Source organism: Nerophis ophidion, linkage group LG16, assembly GCF_033978795.1.
Source record: "Nerophis ophidion isolate RoL-2023_Sa linkage group LG16, RoL_Noph_v1.0, whole genome shotgun sequence".
NCBI classification, from domain to species: Eukaryota; Metazoa; Chordata; class Actinopteri; order Syngnathiformes; family Syngnathidae; genus Nerophis; species Nerophis ophidion.
The window spans coordinates 52,261,161-52,278,092 of record NC_084626.1 but is presented as its reverse complement, the minus strand read 5'-3'; the positions used below and the strand labels follow the sequence as shown (position 1 = coordinate 52,278,092).

The 16,932-nt window shown below is 40.8% G+C and overlaps 1 protein-coding gene across 2 annotated transcripts in view; it reads left to right on the top strand.

Moving 5' to 3' along the window:
- The first annotated feature begins 5,787 nt into the window (after positions 1-5,787).
- LOC133535564 (serine/threonine-protein phosphatase 6 regulatory ankyrin repeat subunit C-like) overlaps positions 5,788-16,932 on the top strand; it is an 83,710-nt gene continuing 72,565 nt past the window's right edge. For both annotated transcript variants that reach the window (XM_061875493.1, XM_061875492.1), the window contains exons 1-5: positions 5,788-5,922; positions 11,656-11,739; positions 11,822-11,900; positions 13,680-13,750; positions 13,844-14,044. In XM_061875493.1, coding sequence (XP_061731477.1) covers positions 5,896-5,922; positions 11,656-11,739; positions 11,822-11,900; positions 13,680-13,750; positions 13,844-14,044 — 462 coding nt within the window. In that variant the 5' untranslated portion in view covers positions 5,788-5,895. The remainder of the gene's footprint in view (positions 5,923-11,655; positions 11,740-11,821; positions 11,901-13,679; positions 13,751-13,843; positions 14,045-16,932) is intronic.

Here is a 16,932-nt window from a genome sequence, read left to right as displayed (position 1 = left end):
GCCGTGATAGCAACTTGAGGGTTCCAGGTTTGATCCCCGCTTCCGCCATCCTAGTCACTGCCGTTGTGTCCTTGGGCAAGACACTTTACCCACCTGCTCCCAGTGCCACCCACACTGGTTTAAATGTAAAAATATTATATTGGGTTTCACTTTGAAAAGCGCTTTGAGTCTCTAGAAAAAAAGCAATATATAAATATAATTCACTTCACTACTTTCCTGGCCCGCCTGCAGTCCAGACCTGTCTCCCATCGAAAATGTGTGGCGCATTATGAAGCGTAAAATACGACAGCGGAGACCCCAGACTGTTACATAAAACAGGAACGGGAAAGAATTCCACTTACAAAGCTTCAACAATTAGTTTCCTCAGTTCCCAAACGTTTATTGAGTGTTGTTAAAAGAAAAGGTGATGTAACACAGTGGTGAACATGCCCTTTCCCAACTACTTTGGCACGTGTTGCAGCCATGAAATTCTAAGTTGATTATTATTTGCAAAAAAAATAAAGTTTATGAGTTTGAACATCAAATATGTTGTCTTTGTAGCATATTCAACTGAATATGGCTTGAAAAGGATTTGCAAATCATTGTATTCTGTTTATATTTACATCTAACACAATTTCCCAACTCATATGGAAACGGGGTTTGTACTTTTAACAAGATTTTTGGTGTTTATTGGGACAAGCGAAAGTTAAGTCGGAGAAAATCCGGTAGTTCATAGATGAATTCATGTTTCTGAGCGGCCCAGTAGCAAATGTGTCACGAACCGGAACTGGGCCCCGGACCGGTGGTTGGGAACCACTGCTGTAGAGAACAATATATGGATAATTTAATGGTGTAATGTGAGACTGTACATTTATTTTGAGAGGAGAGCAGAGATTGGCTGAAAGACAAAGGCACACATGTGTCCCCATTTGCTATAGACCAGGGGTCACCAACACGGTGCCCGCGGGCACCAGGTCGCCCGTAAGGACCAGATGAGTCGCCCGCTGGCCTGTTGTAAAAATAGCTCAAATAGTAGCACTTACCAGTGAGCTGCCTCTATTTTTTAAATTTTGTTTATTTACTAGCAAGCTGGTCTCGCTTTGCTCGACATTTAATTCTAAGAGAGAAAAAACTCAAATATAATTTCTTTAAATAAATTCATTTATTTATTTACTTTGCTTCTTATAACTTTCAGAAAGACAATTTTTTGAGAAAAAAATACAACCTTAAACATGATTTTAGGATTTTTAAACACATATAACTTTTTACCTTTTAAATTCCTCCTTCCTCTTCTTTCCTGACAATTTAAATCAATGTTCAAGTAAATGTATATTTTTTTATTGTGAAGAATAATAAATAGATTTTTATTTAATTCTTCATTTTAGCTTCTGTTTTTTCGATAAGAACATTTGTGAAACATTTCTTCAAAATTATGATTAAAATTTAAAAAAATTATTCAGGCAAATCTAGAAAATCTGTTGAATCAAATTTAAATCTTATTTCAAAGTCGTTTGAATTTCTTTTAAAATTTTTGTTATGGAAAATCTATAAGAAATAAAGATTTGTCTTTGTTAGAAATATAGCTTGGTCCAATTTGTTATATATTCTAACAAAGTGCAGATTGGACTTTAACCTATTTAAAACATGTCATCAAAATTCTATAATTAATGAATGTGAGTGTGGATGTTGTCTGTCTATCTGTGTTGGCCCTGCGATGAGGTGGCAACTTGTCCAGGGTGTACCCCGCCTTCCGCCCGATTGTAGCTGAGATAGGCACCAGCGCCCCCCGCTGCCCCAAATGGGAATAAGCGGTAGGAAATGGATGGATGGATCTTAATCAGGAAAAAATACTAATGATGTTCCCTAAATTATTTTTAAATTTTTTCAAAAAGATTTGAATTACCTAGTTTTTCTCTTCTTTTTTCGGTTGAATTATGAATTTTAAAGAGTCGAAATTGAAGATAAACTATGTTTCAAAATGTTTTTTTTTTCGTGTTTTCTTCTCTTTTAAACCATTCAATTAAGTGTTTTTTTCATCATTTATTCTCTCCAAAAAAACCTTCCGAGAAGGAAAAAAATGTACAACGAAATACCCATTATTTTTTTATTTATTTATCTGTTTCGATATATATTTATTGTGAGAAAATCATTAAGATGATCAGTGTTTCCACAAAAATGAATATCATTGATTATTAATAATAATAGAGTTAAAGGTAAATTGAGCAAATTGGTTATTTCTGGCAATTTATTTAAGTGTGTATCAACCTGGTAGCCCTTCGCATTAATCAGTACCCAAGAAGTAGCTCTTGCTTTCAAAAAGGTTGCTGACCCCTGCTATAAAATATGTTAAATTTGGCATTTTTATTAAAGATAGCAACCTAAATGATTATTAATATTAGTATGTTGCTCCACATGGAGAGAAGCCAGATGAGGTGGTATTTAATTTACCTGCTCAGGATGCAAACCGAACGCCTCCCTATGGAAGTGTTTGGGGCACGTCTGACCGGCAGGAGGCCACGGGGAAGACCCAGGACACGTTGGGAAGACTATGTTTTCCAGCTGGCCTGGGAACGCCTCGGGATCCCCCGGGAAGAGCTTGACGAAGTGGCTGCGGAGAGGGAAGTCTGGGCTTCTCTGCTTAGGCTGCTGCCCCCGGGACCCGACCTCGGATAAGCGGAAGGTAATGGATGGATGGATGTTGCAAACAAAAATTTTCATGCACAAAAGTCGATTTCTTAAATTGAAAACGAAATTCTAAAATAGATTTAAGGATTTTAAGTTGTTAATAAAATCTTGGGACATGGTAAAAAGTAGAAAAGCCCTCGAATTCTTATCTTTATTGGAGCAATTTTAGTTGTTTTGAAAAAAAATACATATATATTTTTTTGAATTGATCTATTTGTATTGGCTTTTATAAATAAATAAATAAATTGGTTGTACTTGTATAGCGCTTTTCTACCTTCAAGGTACTCAAAGCGCTTTGACACTACTTCCACATTTACCCATTCACACACACATTCACACACTGATGGAGGGAGCTGCCATGCAAGGCGCCAACCAGCACCTATCAGGAGCAAGGGTGAAGTGTCTTGCTCAGGACACAACGGACGTGACGAGTTTGGTACTAGGTGGGATTTGAACCAGGGACCCTCGGGTTGCGCACGGCCACTCCCCCACTGCGCCACGCCGTCCCTTTTATAGTATTTTATTTAACTGTTATGTTAATATAAAATATGTTCATGTTTGAAATATTATCATATTTTGAAGTGCATTAATATGTCTGTTTATTTTTAAAATGTAATGTTTAATTTAAAAAATAATAATAAAAGGAAAACACTTTTTTTTACTATATTTTTGTTTTTTAAAATATTTATTGCTGACTAAATTTTAACTAAAAAAATAGTGATTCTGCAATTAAGTTTTTTTTAAAGAGCCAAATAAAATATATACCGTATTATCAGAATTACTTGTTTTTTTTTGTTTTTTGTATTGATCTATTAATTTTCATCTATTTGTATTGTCTCTTACTGTATTTTATTTAACTGTTATGTTAATATAAAATATGTTGACCTCCTAACTTTGTTATGTTTGAAATATTATCATATTTTGAAGTGCATTATTATGTCTGTTTATTTTTCAAATGTATCAATCAATCAATCAATGTTTATTTATATAGCCCCAAATCACAAATGTCTCAAAGGACTGCACAAATCATTACGACTACAACATCCTCGGAAGAACCCACAAAAGGGCAAGGAAAACTCACACCCAGTGGGCAGGGAGAATTCACATCCAGTGGGACGCCAGTGACAATGCTGACTATGAGAAACCTTGGAGAGGACCTCAGATGTGGGCAACCCCCAACCCCCCTCTAGGGGACCGAAAGCAATGGATGTCGAGCGGGTCTAACATGATACTGTGAAAGTTCAATCCATAGTGGCTCCAAGACAGCAGTGAGAGTCCCGTCCACAGGAAACCATCTCAAGCGGATCAGCAGCGTAGAGATGTCCCCAACCGATACAGGCGAGCGGTCCATCCTGGGTCCCGACGAGCGGTCCATCCTGGGTCTCGACTTTGGACAGTCAGTACTTCATCCATGGTCATCGGACCGGACCCCCTCCACAAGGGAGGGAGGGACATAGGAGAAAGAAAAGAAGCGGCAGATCAACTGGTCTAAAAAGGAGGTCTATTTAAAGGCTAGAGTATACAGATGAGTTTTAAGATGAGACTTAAATGCTTCTACTGAGGTAGCATCTCGAACTGTTACCGGGAGGGCATTCCAGAGTACTGGAGCCCGAACGGAAAACGCTCTATAGCCCGCAGACTTTTTTTGGGCTCTAGGAATCACTAATAAGCCGGAGTCTTTTGAACGCAGATTTCTTGCCGGGACATATGGTACAATACAATCGGCAAGATAGGCTGGAGCTAGACCGTGTAGTATTTTATACGTAAGTAGTAAAACCTTAAAGTCACATCTTAAGTGCACAGGAAGCCAGTGCAGGTGAGCCAGTACAGGTATATATGTATGTATATATGTATATAAAGGTATATACAGTATAGGTATATATGTATGTATATATGTATATAAAGGTATATACAGTACAGGCGTAATATGATCAAACTTTCTTGTTCTTGTCAAAAGTCTAGCAGCCGCATTTTGTACCAACTGTAATCTTTTAATGCTAGACATTGGGAGACCCGAAAATAATACGTTACAGTAATCGAGACGAGACGTAACAAACGCATGGATAATGATCTCGGCGTCTTTAGTGGACAAAATGGAGCGAATTTTAGCGATATTACGGAGATGAAAGAAGGCCGTTTTAGTAACGCTTTTAATGTGTGACTCAAAGGAGAGAGTTGGGTCGAAGATAATACCCAGGTTTTTTACAGAGTCACCTTGTTTTATTATTTGGTTGTCAAATGTTAAAGTTGTATTATTAAATAGAGGTCGGTGTCTAGCAGGACCGATAATCAGCATTTCCGTTTTTTTGGCATTAAGTTGCAAAAAGTTAGCGGACATCCATTGTTTAATTTCATTAAGACACGCTTCCAACTGACTACAGTCCGGCGTGTTGGTCAGCTTTAGGGGCATGTAGAGTTGGGTGTCATCAGCATAACAGTGAAAGCTAATACCGTAAATGTAATGTTCAATTTAAAAAATAATAATAAAAGGACAACACTTTTTTTTTTTACTATATTTTTGTTTTTTTAAATATTTATTACTGACTAAATGTTAACTAAAAAATTTGTGATTCTGCAATTTAAGTTGTTTTTAAAAAGCCAAATTAAATATATACCGTATTGTCAGTATTACTTTTTTTTTTTTTTTTTTGTATTGATCTATTTATTTTCATCTATTTGTATTGGCTTTTACTGTATTTTATTTAACTGTTATTTTAATATAAAATACGTTGACTTCCTAACCTTGTTCTGTTTGAAATGTTATAATATTTTGAAGTGCATTATTATGTCTGTTTATTTTTAAAAATTGACTGTGTATTATTGTTTTCGAATGTTCAATTTAAAAATTTAAAAAATAAATAGATAACAATTTTAATAGTTTTCTTTTTCTTTTTTATATTTTTTGCAGACTAAATTTTAACAAAAAAATGAGTGGTTCTTAATGAGATATGAGGAAAAAGGATGCAGATAAATGATAATCATATACTAAGCAACTTTTATAACTAAAGTAGCACATTTATTTTTCATGTCAAACAAACACAACACTTGTTGTATTGTTTTGTTTTTATAAAATGTTATTTTGTGCTAAAGCGTCTGCTCACGTTGTCGTGACGTCTCGCGAGACTTGGCCGCCAGACACGGACTTAGTCGCTAACAAGCCAAAGCTAACGAGTAACATGCGTCTTCCACAAGAACGGAGTGATTGAAGGAGAAATCTGGAGAATTGGACTCATGGAGTGTAGAAACATCAAGGACCAAGTAAGTCCGCAACATTCTACTAAAAAAAATATTGTCTGTTGTCTAACTTTGAAGGAGAGAAGCTTCTTGGACGACTGCAGATAACTGGCTGGCTAACTTAAATGTCGAACAAAGTTTGCTAACGGCACACAGCTAAATTGTATTAAAATCATATAAACACGTCTAAATGACAAATGACGTGCTAGGAGTTTTATTAACTTAAACATAATAAACGTCCACACCGTTAGATCACTCATAACAAAATCATACACATTTTTTTTAACTCGCTCAGCACTTTCGTTATTTTCTGAAGCCTACTCTCAAAAATAAAAGTGTCATGCCTAATTATCAAACATTTTTTTTGTTAGTGCTATCCTACCGAACCAGAGGAATTGGAGCAGTGTATTTTTTTTTCTTATGATTTATGCAATTTTTTTGCCATCCATCCATTTTCCTCCGCTTAGCCGAGGTCAGGTCGCGGGGGCAGCAGCCTAAGCAGAGAAGCCCAGACTTCCCTCTCCCCAGCCACTTCGTCCAGCTCCTCCCGGCGTTCCCAGGCCAGCCGGGAGGCATAGTGTCTGGTTCAAACACTGATGACATCAAGGGGACGGCGTGGCGCAGTGGCAGAGTGGCCGTCCGCAACCCGAGGGTCCCTGGTTCAATCCCCACCTAGTACCAACCTCGTCACGTCCGTTGTGTCCTGAGCAAGACACTTCACCCTTGCTCCTGATGGGTGCTGGTTAGCGCCTTGCATGGCAGCTCCCTCCATCAGAGTGTGAATGTGTGTGTGAATGTGGAAGTAGTGTCAAAGCGCTTTGAGTACCTTGAAGGTAGAAAAGCGCTATACAAGTACAACCTATTTATCTATTAAACCAGGGGTAGGGAACCTATGGCTCTAGAGCCTGATGTGGCTCTTTTGATGACTACATATGGCTCTCAGATAATTATATTTATATAGCGCTTTTTTCTAGTGACTCAAAGCGCTTTACAAAGTGACACCCAATATCTCAATCAATCAATCAATGTTTATTTATATAGCCCCAAATCACAAATGTCTCAAAGGACTGCACAAATCATTACGACTACAACATCCTCGGAAGAACCCACAAAAGGGCAAGGAAAACTCACACCCAGTGGGCAGGGAGAATTCACATTCAGTGGGACGCCAGCGACAATGCTGACTATGAGAAACCTTGGAGAGGACCTCAGATGTGGGCAACCCCCCCCCTCTAGGGGACCGAAAGCAATGGATGTCGAGCGGGTCTAACATGATACTGTGAAAGTTCAATCCATAGTGGCTCCAAGACAGCAGTGAGAGTCCCGTCCACAGGAAACCATCTCAAGCGGATCAGCAGCGTAGAGATGTCCCCAACCGATACAGGCGAGCGGTCCATCCTGGGTCCCGACGAGCGGTCCATCCTGGGTCTCGACTCTGGACAGTCAGTACTTCATCCATGGTCATCGGACCGGACCCCCTCCACAAGGGAGGGGGGGACATAGGAGAAAGAAAAGAAGCGGCAGATCAACTGGTCTAAAAAGGAGGTCTATTTAAAGGCTAGAGTATACAGATGAGTTTTAAGATGAGACTTAAATGCTTCTACTGAGGTAGCATCTCGAACTGTTACCGGGAGGGCATTCCAGAGTACTGGAGCCCGAACGGAAAACGCTCTATAGCCCGCAGACTTTTTTTGAGCTCTAGGAATCACTAATAAGCCGGAGTCTTTTGAACGCAGATTTCTTGCCGGGACATACGGTACAATACAATCGGCAAGATAGGCTGGAGCTAGACCGTGTAGTATTTTATACGTAAGTAGTAAAACCTTAAAGTCACATCTTAAGTGCACAGGAAGCCAGTGCAGGTGAGCCAGTATAGGTATATATGTATGTATATATGTATATAAAGGTATATACAGTATAGGTATATATGTATGTATATATGTATATAAAGGTATATACAGTATAGGTATATATGTATGTATATATGTATATAAAGGTATATACAGTATAGGTATATATGTATATAAAGGTATATACAGTATAGGTATATATGTATGTATATATGTATATAAAGGTATATACAGTATAGGTATATATGTATGTATATATGTATATAAAGGTATATACAGTACAGGCGTAATATGATCAAACTTTCTTGTTCTTGTCAAAAGTCTAGCAGCCGCATTTTGTACCAACTGTAATCTTTTAATGCTAGACATTGGGAGACCCGAAAATAATACGTTACAGTAATCGAGACGAGACGTAACAAACGCATGGATAATGATCTCGGCGTCTTTAGTGGACAAAATGGAGCGAATTTTAGCGATATTACGGAGATGAAAGAAGGCCGTTTTAGTAACATTTAAACCACTGTGGGTGGCACTGGAGTCAGGTGGGTAAAGTGTCTTACCCAAGGACACAACGGCAGTGACTAAGATGGCGGAAGCGGGGATCGAACCTGGAACCCTCAAGTTGCTGGCACTGAGCTATACTGCCCCAAAGGAAGGGTGTTCATAAACAGCCGTCGCCTTTGGTTACAAAACAGTTTAAAGAAAAGGTGCCTGGAGGGGGGGGTCAGGTCCTGCTTCCTCTCCGCTTTGTAGATCTTGGGTCAAGACAAAATCTTCCTGTGGATTACAATACATATAAGAAACCGACGCCATCTTGCTGTTTCCCATCCTACACATTGGCGATTTACAAGCCTTTTGATTGGGAAAATCAATGACTGTGTGTTCGCCGGGAACTCATTGAAACACAATGTTTTGTGATAACTTCGATACAGTTATTCTGACACATAGTCTTCCCAATGTGTCCGGGGTCTTCCCTGTGGCCTCACACTGGTCGGACGTGCCCGGTGGCATCCTGACCAGATGCCCGAACCACCTCATCTGGCTCCTCTCGATGTGGAGGAGCAGCGGCTTTACTTTGAGCTTCTCCCCAGATCACAGATTTTCTCACCCTTTCTCTAAAGGAGAGACCCGCCACACGGCGGAGGAAACTCATTTGGGCCGCTTGTACCCGTGATCTTGTCATTTCGGTCATGACCCAAAGCTCATGACCATAGGTGAGGATGGGAACGTAGATCGACCGGTAAATTGAGAGCTTTGCCTTCCGGCTCAGCTCCTTCTTCACCACAACGTATCGATACAGCGTCTGTATTTTTGAAGATGCCGCACCATCCGCCTGTCGATCTCACCATCCACTCTTCCCTCACGAGTCAAGTCCTGCTTCCTCTCCGCTTTGTAGATCTCGGGTTAAGACAAAATCTTCCAGTGGATTACAATACATACAAGAAACCGATGCCTTCATGTCGCTTCCCATCCTACACAGTGGAGTTTTACAAGCCTTTTGATAGGGAAGATCAAAGACAGCTTTTGTCTGCTCGCCGGCAACTTATTGAAACACAAAGTTTTTTGAAACTTGGATACAATTATTCTGATACATAGTCTTCCCAACGTGTCCAGGGTCTTCCCCGTGGCCTCACACCGGTCGGACGTGCCCGATAGCATCCTGACCAGATGCCCGAACTACCTCATCTGGCTCCTCTCCATGTGGAGGAGCAGTGGCTTTACTTTGAGTTCCTCCCGGATGACAGAGCTTCTAACCCTATCTCTAAGGGAGAGCCCTGCCACCCGGCGGAGGAAACTCATTTGGGCCGCTTGTACCCGTGATCTTATCCTTTCAGTAATAACCCAAAGCTCATGACCATAGGTGAGGATGGGAACTTATATTGACGAGTAAATTGAGAGCTTTGCCTTCTGGTTCGGCTCGCATTACTGAAGACGCCGCACCGATCCGCCTGTCGATCTCACGATCCACTCTTCCCTCACTTGTGAACAAGACTCTGAGGTACTTGAACTCCTCCGCATGGGGCAAGGTCTCTTCCCCAACCCCGAGATGGCACTCCACCCTTTTCCGGGGCGAGAACCATGGACTCTGACTTGGAGGTGCTGATTCTCATCCCGGTCGCTTCACACTTGGCTGCGAACCAATCCAGTGAGAGCTTAAAGGGGAACATTATCACAATTTCAAAAGGGTTAAAAACAATAAAAATCAGTTCCCAGTGGCTTGTTGTATTTTTTGAAGTTTTTTTCAAAATTTTACCGGTCTCGGAATATCCCTAAATAAAGCTTTAAAGTGCCTTATTTTCGCTCTCTGCGAAGACACTGGCCATTTCCCTGTGACGTCACACAGTGCTGCCAATGTAAACAAACAATGGGAATACCACAGCAAGATATAGCGACATTAGCTCGGATTCAAACTCGGATTTCAGCGACTTAAGCGATTCAACAGATTACGCATGTATTGAAACAGATGGTTGGAGTATAAAAGTATTGAAGAAGAAACTGAAGCTATTGAGCGAATAGCTATTGACGCTATTCATAGCCATAGCATGGCCGAATAGCTGCGTTAGCATCGCCGGTAAAATGTGCGGACCAAACGATCAGGACTTTGGCATCTTTCGACACTGGAGCAACTTAAATCCGTCGATTGGTAAGTGTTTGTTTCGCATTAAATGTGGGTGGAAGGAAACGTAATATAGTTGCAAATGCATCTACAGGTTATCCATACATCTCTGTGCCATGTCTGCTTTAGCACCGCCGGTAAATAGCATGTTAGCATCGATTAGCATAGCATGTTAGCATCGATTAGCTGGCAGTTAACATCAACAAAACTCACCTTTGTGATTTCGTTGACTATTGTTGCAAATGCATCTGCAGGTTATCCATACATCTCTGTGCCATGTCTGTCTTAGCATCGCCGGTCAAATGTGGAGACACTCTGGTACATTCAATGGGGGTCTGGCGGCAGACACTTTGGTACATTCAATGGGGGTCTGGCGGCAGACACTCTGGTACATTCAATGGGGGTCTGGCGGCAGACACTTTGGTACATTCAATGGGGGTCTGGCGGCAGACACTTTGGTATATTCAATGGGGGTCTGGCGGCAGACACTTTGGTACATTCAATGGGGGTCTGGCGGCAGACACTTTGGTACATTCAATGGGGGTCTGGCGGCAGACACTCTGGTACATTCAATGGGGGTCTGGCGGCAGACACTTTGGTACATTCAATGGGGGTCTGGCGGCAGACACTCTGGTACATTCAATGGGGGTCTGGCGGCAGACACTCTGGTACATTCAATGGGGGTCTGGCGGCAGACACTTTGGTACATTCAATGGGGGTTTGGCGGCAGACACTTTGGCATCTTGGGGCCAGTGGTGCAACTTGAATCCCTCCCTGTTAGTGTTGTTACACCCTCCGACAACACACCCACGAGGCATGATGTCTCCAAGGATCCAAAAAATAGTCAAAAAAACGGAAAATAACAGAGCTGAGACCCGGTGTTTGTAATGTGTTGAAAATGAAAATGGTGGGTGTGTTACCTCGGCGACGTCACATTCTGATAAACCAGCCCGATAAACAGAAAGGCGTTTAATTTGCCAAAATTCACCCATTTAGAGTTCGGAAATCGGTTAAAAAAATATATGGTCTTTTCTCTGCACCATCAAGGTATATATTGACGCTTACATAGGTCTGCTGATAATGTTCCCCTTTAAGATCCTGACCAGATGAAGTCATCAGGACCACATCTGCAAAAAGCAGATGCAACTGTCGTGCTTTTCTTTTGAATTTTGCGGTGTTTTTCTATTAGAAAGGTCTTGTTTAAATCATTTCATATGAGGAAAACCAAACCTCTGCACACACTACTAAGACTATAGCTAACTGTTTTTACACGTCTAATTTGTCTTTCAGTGTCCATTGGTCCAAGCTATTTTCAACCGAAATGCTGAAGAAGTGACCTTTTTGTTGAGCCATAGAGAAGATGTCAATTCATTGGTAATCATTGTATCTTTTGTGTTTATTTTTAGGACATGAAGTTACGTGATGTGTTACTAAGTTTGTATTATGTGTCCCAAAGGACCTGGAACAAAGCACACCTCTGCATGCTGCTGCCTTTTTGGGCGACGTCCACATTATGGAACTTCTCATCACCGCGGGTAAATGAAATATTTACAAATCCCGTTTCCATATGAGTTGGGAAATTGTGTTAGATGTAAATATAAACAGAATACAATGATTTGCAAATCCTTTTCAAGCCATATTCAGTTGAATATGCTACAAAGACAACATATTTCATGTTCAAACTCATAAACTTTTTTTTTGTGCAAATAATCATTAACTTTAGAATTTGTTGCCAGCAACACGTGACAAAGAAGTTGGGAAAGGTGGCAATAAATACTAATAAAGTTGAGGAATGCTCATCAAACACTTATTTGGAACATCCCACAGGTGTGCAGGCTAATTGGGAACAGGTGGGTGCCATGATTGGCTATAAAAACAGCTTCCCAAAAAATGCTCAGTCTTTCACAAGAAAGGATGGGGCGAGGTACACCCCTTTGTCCACAACTGCGTGAGCAAATAGTCAAACAGTTTAAGAACAACCTTTCTCAAAGTGCAATTGCAAGAAATTTAGGGATTTCAACATCTACGCTCCATAATATCATCAAAAGGTTCAGAGAATCTGGAGAAATCACTCCACGTAAGCGGCATGGCCAGAAACCAACATTGAATGACCGTGACCTTCCATCCCTCAGACGGCACTGTATCATAAACCGACATCAATCTCTAAAGGATATCACCACATGGGCTCAGGAACACTTCAGAAAACCACTGTCACTAAATACAGTTTGTCGCTACATCTGTAAGTGCAAGCTAAAGCTCTACTATGCAAAGCGAAATCCATTTATCAACAACATCCAGAAACGCCGCCGGCTTCTCTGGGCTGGAGATCATCTAAGATGGACTGATGCAAAGTGGAAAAGTGTTCTGTGGTCTGAAAAGTCCACATTTCAAATTGTTTTTGGAAATATTCGACATCGTGTCATCCGGACCAAAGGTGAAGCGAACCATCCAGACTGTTATCGACGCAAAGTTCTAAATCCAGCATCTGTGATGGTATGGGGGTGTATTAGTGCCCAAGGCATGGGTAACTTACACATGTGTGATGGTATGGAGGTGTATTAGTGCCCAAGGCATGGGTAACTTACACATGTGTGATGGTATGGGGATGCATTAGTGCCCAAGGCATGGATAACTTACACATCTGTGAAGGCACCATTAATGCTGAAAGGTACATACAGGTTTTGGAACAACATATGCTGCCATCAAAGCGCCATTTTTTTCATGGACGCTCCTGCTTATTTCAGCAAGACAATGCCAAGCCACATTCAGCACGTGTTACAACAGCGTGGCTTCGTAAAAAAAGAGTGCGAGTACTTTCCTGGCCCGCCTGCAGTCCAGACCTGTCTCCCATGGAAAATGTGTGGCGCATTATGAAGTGTAAAATACGACAGCGGAGACCCCGGACTGTTGAAGGACTGAAGCTCTACATAAAACAAGAATGGGAAAGAATTCCACTTTCAAAGCTTCAACAATTAATTTCTTCAGTTCCCAAACGTTTATTGAGTGTTGTTAAAAGAAAAGGTGATGTAACACAGTGGTGAACATGCCCTTTCCCAACTACTTTGGCACGTGTTGCAGCCATGAAATTCTAATTTTACTATTATTTGCAAAAAGTTTATGAGTTTGAACATCAAATATGTTGTCTTTGTAGTGCATTCAACTGAATATGGCTTGAAAAGGATTTGCAAATCATTGTATTCTGTTTATATTTACATCTAGCACAATTTCCCAACTCATATGGAAACGGGGTTTGTAACTCTAAGGAAAATTTTTTTTTTTTAAATGCATAAAAGCACATTTTTGCTTTCTAACAGGTGCCAATGTTAATGCGAAGGACCAGGGGTTGCTGACTCCTTTACATCGAGCAGCGGCCTCCAGAAATGAAGTACGCCCCTTCATTTCAGGAGATATTTGAATAATCACAAGATTCTGACTGTATTTTCCACTTTCCTGTTTCTTTATTCTTCCACAAACTCAGAGGGCCGTGGAGCTGCTCCTAAAGCACAGTGCAGAGGTCAACACACGCGACAAATTCTGGCATACGCCGTTACACATGGCGGCGGCAAACTGGGCTGTCGGCTGTGCTGAATCGCTAATACCCGATGTGTCCAGCCTGGATGTTTACGACCGATCAGGAAGAACACCTTTGCATCACGCCGCCTACAGCGGACACAGAGAGGTGCACTGTCCTGCATGCTGATTGTTAAACTGCTGTAATCTTCTGTGCATTATTGGCGGACAATATTCTCTCTTTAAAGGTACCATATGTAATCATTTCATGTCAAGTCATCATTAAATGGCCCTGATGTGTCAAAAGGCATTAATAAATAATGTTCTTTTCCCAATAACTGATACCAGTAGTTCAGCCGGGATATGCTCATTTCAAAATTAGATTTACAGCCCCGAAATCTTGTCCAATACAGGGTATGATCTTGTCTAACAGAGCTAGTATGTTCCTGCGACGAATGTTTAGTGTGATGTTGCTTAGCTCCTAGTGTAATGCTTATCATTAGCGATGTCCGATAATGGCTTTTTTGACGATATTCCGATATTGTCCAACTCTTAATTACCGATACCGATATATACAGTCGTGGAATTAACACATTAGTACGTCAGATTTGGTTGTGATGCCCTGCTGGATGCATTAAAGCAGGGGTGCCCATTACGTCGATCGCGAGCTACCATTCGACCGCGGGGGGTGTGTCAGTCGATCTCCAGCCAGGCTTTTAAAAAAAATAGACCTAAAAAGTAGTGATCATCAATCTTCACCAAGACGTCACTTAAATGACATTCACGGTACCGGAGGGTCTTGTGAGATGACGCTGGCTGCTGCAAGATCATTATTATGAAAATATGACCGAGAGGAAGGCCAGAAACACTTTTTATTTCAACAGACTCTCACGCCGTACCTTCCGTCAAAACTCTAAAGGCCGACTGCACATTTCCTATCTTCACAATAAAAGCCCTGCTTCATGCTGTCTGCGCTAACTAAATACAGAGTCTCGGAAAACTGGCGTGCACAAGCGATCCCTCAGAAAGCTGGCGTGCACATCACTTGTGCACGCCAGCTTTCCGAGACTCTTATTTTGTTAGCGCAGGCAGCATGAATCAGGGCTTTTATTGTGAAGATAGGAAATGTGCAGTCGGCCTTTAGAGTTTTGACGGAAGGGACGGCGCGAAAGTCTGTTGAAATAAAAAGTGTTTCTCGCCTTCCTCTCTGTCATTTTTTCCTAATAATGAACTGGCAGCAGCCAGCGTCATCTCACAAGACCCTCGGGTGCCGTGAATGTCAATCAAGCAAGCTACGGAATTTGCCGCCAATGTTTTTCTTGTAAAGTGTATGGAAGCTGGATGAATTAGATGCCAAAAACCAACCACTTTCATGTGGTATTGTACAGAAAGGACAACTTTTTTTCTCCTCCATTTGAAAATGTGGGCGTTATCATCATTACTGTCTGATTCCAATCAATGCAAGTCATCAGAATCAGGTAATACACCAACTTATATTCTTGTCTTTGTGAAAGAAAGACATCTATATGTGTTACACATGCTTGTATTATCATTAAACACATTTAACTTGTTTACAAAAATGTCTCTTTCATAAATAAATAAATATAAATGATAAAAATGAGGTAGATCCCCTCGAGTTGGTCAATTGAAAAGTAGCTCGCCTGCAGAAAAAGTGTGGGCACCCCTGCATTAAACAATGTTACAAGGTCCAAAATAAATCAACTCAAGTTATGTAAAAAAACGCCAACATGGCACTGCCATGTTTATTATTAAAGTCACAAAGTGCGTTTTTTTTTTTTTTTGACATGCCTCAAAACAGCAGCTTGGAATTTGGGACATGCTCTCCCTGAGAGAGCATGAGGGGGGTTGAGGTGGGCGCTGTTGAAGGGTTTTGGGTTGAGGTGTATATTTTCACGTCCCGGAAGAGTTAGTGCTGCAAGGGATTCTGGGTATTTGTTCTGTTGTGTTTAAGTTGTGTTACGGTGCAGATGTTCTCCCGGAATGTGTTTGTCATACTTGTTTGGTGTGGGTTCACAGTGTGGCGCATATTTGTAACAGTGTTAAAGTTGTTTATATATGGCCACCCTCAGTGTGACGTGTATGGCTGTTGACCAAGTATGCTGGGCATTCATTTGTGTGTGTGAAAAGTCGTAGATATTATGTGGTTGGGCCGGCACGCAAAGGCAGTGGGTTCTTCCGAGGATGTCGTAGTCGTAATGGTTTGTACAGCCCTGTGAGACATTTGTGATTTAGGGCTATATAAATAAACATTAATTGATTGATTGATTGATTGATTGAAGGTTTATTGGCGCTCTGTACTTCTCCCTACGTCCGTGCACACAGCGGCGTTTTAAAAAGTCATAAATTTTACTTTTTGAAACCAATACCGATAAATTCCGATATTAAATTTTAAAGCATTTATCGGCAATCCGATACTATCGGACGTCTCTAGTTCCAACATTAGCACGGCTGTCATCATAGCAATATAAAATGTATGAAGACAGCCAAATGACATGATGAAAATAATCCCTCATTCTTGTTTGCAATATTATGGACTACATATATATATATGGCAATCTGAAAGGTTTAAAACAGTAGCCTATAGGCAGACCTTGGTAAAATGTCTCCTCTTTCGTTTTGGGCGTATATTAGGCTGCTCTACTTATTGTATTTTTCGGAGTATAAGTCGCTCCGGAGCAATGTTCCCTCTAATTGTTTTGTGAGCAAACGCAAAAACTCCCTGAGCATTCATGGGAGCACATGTGAGCAACATCAGACGTGCACACTTTGGCCACACCAGCAGCACACCTGTCCCAAAGCTGACTTAATAACAAGTTACATTTTTATTTTAATAATCAAAGGACAGCCGTCATTTTCCATTACATTTTTTTCTAATATAAGTGATTTGGCCCACTTAAATAAATATAACAAATAAAATCTTGTTTTTCATGAGCTGTGTGGTATAGTATTTTAGATCGAGGTGAGGGTTAGGGTTAATCATAACCCTAACCCAAGTGGAGGAGTCCAAGTACCTAGGAGTCTTGGTCACGAGTGAGG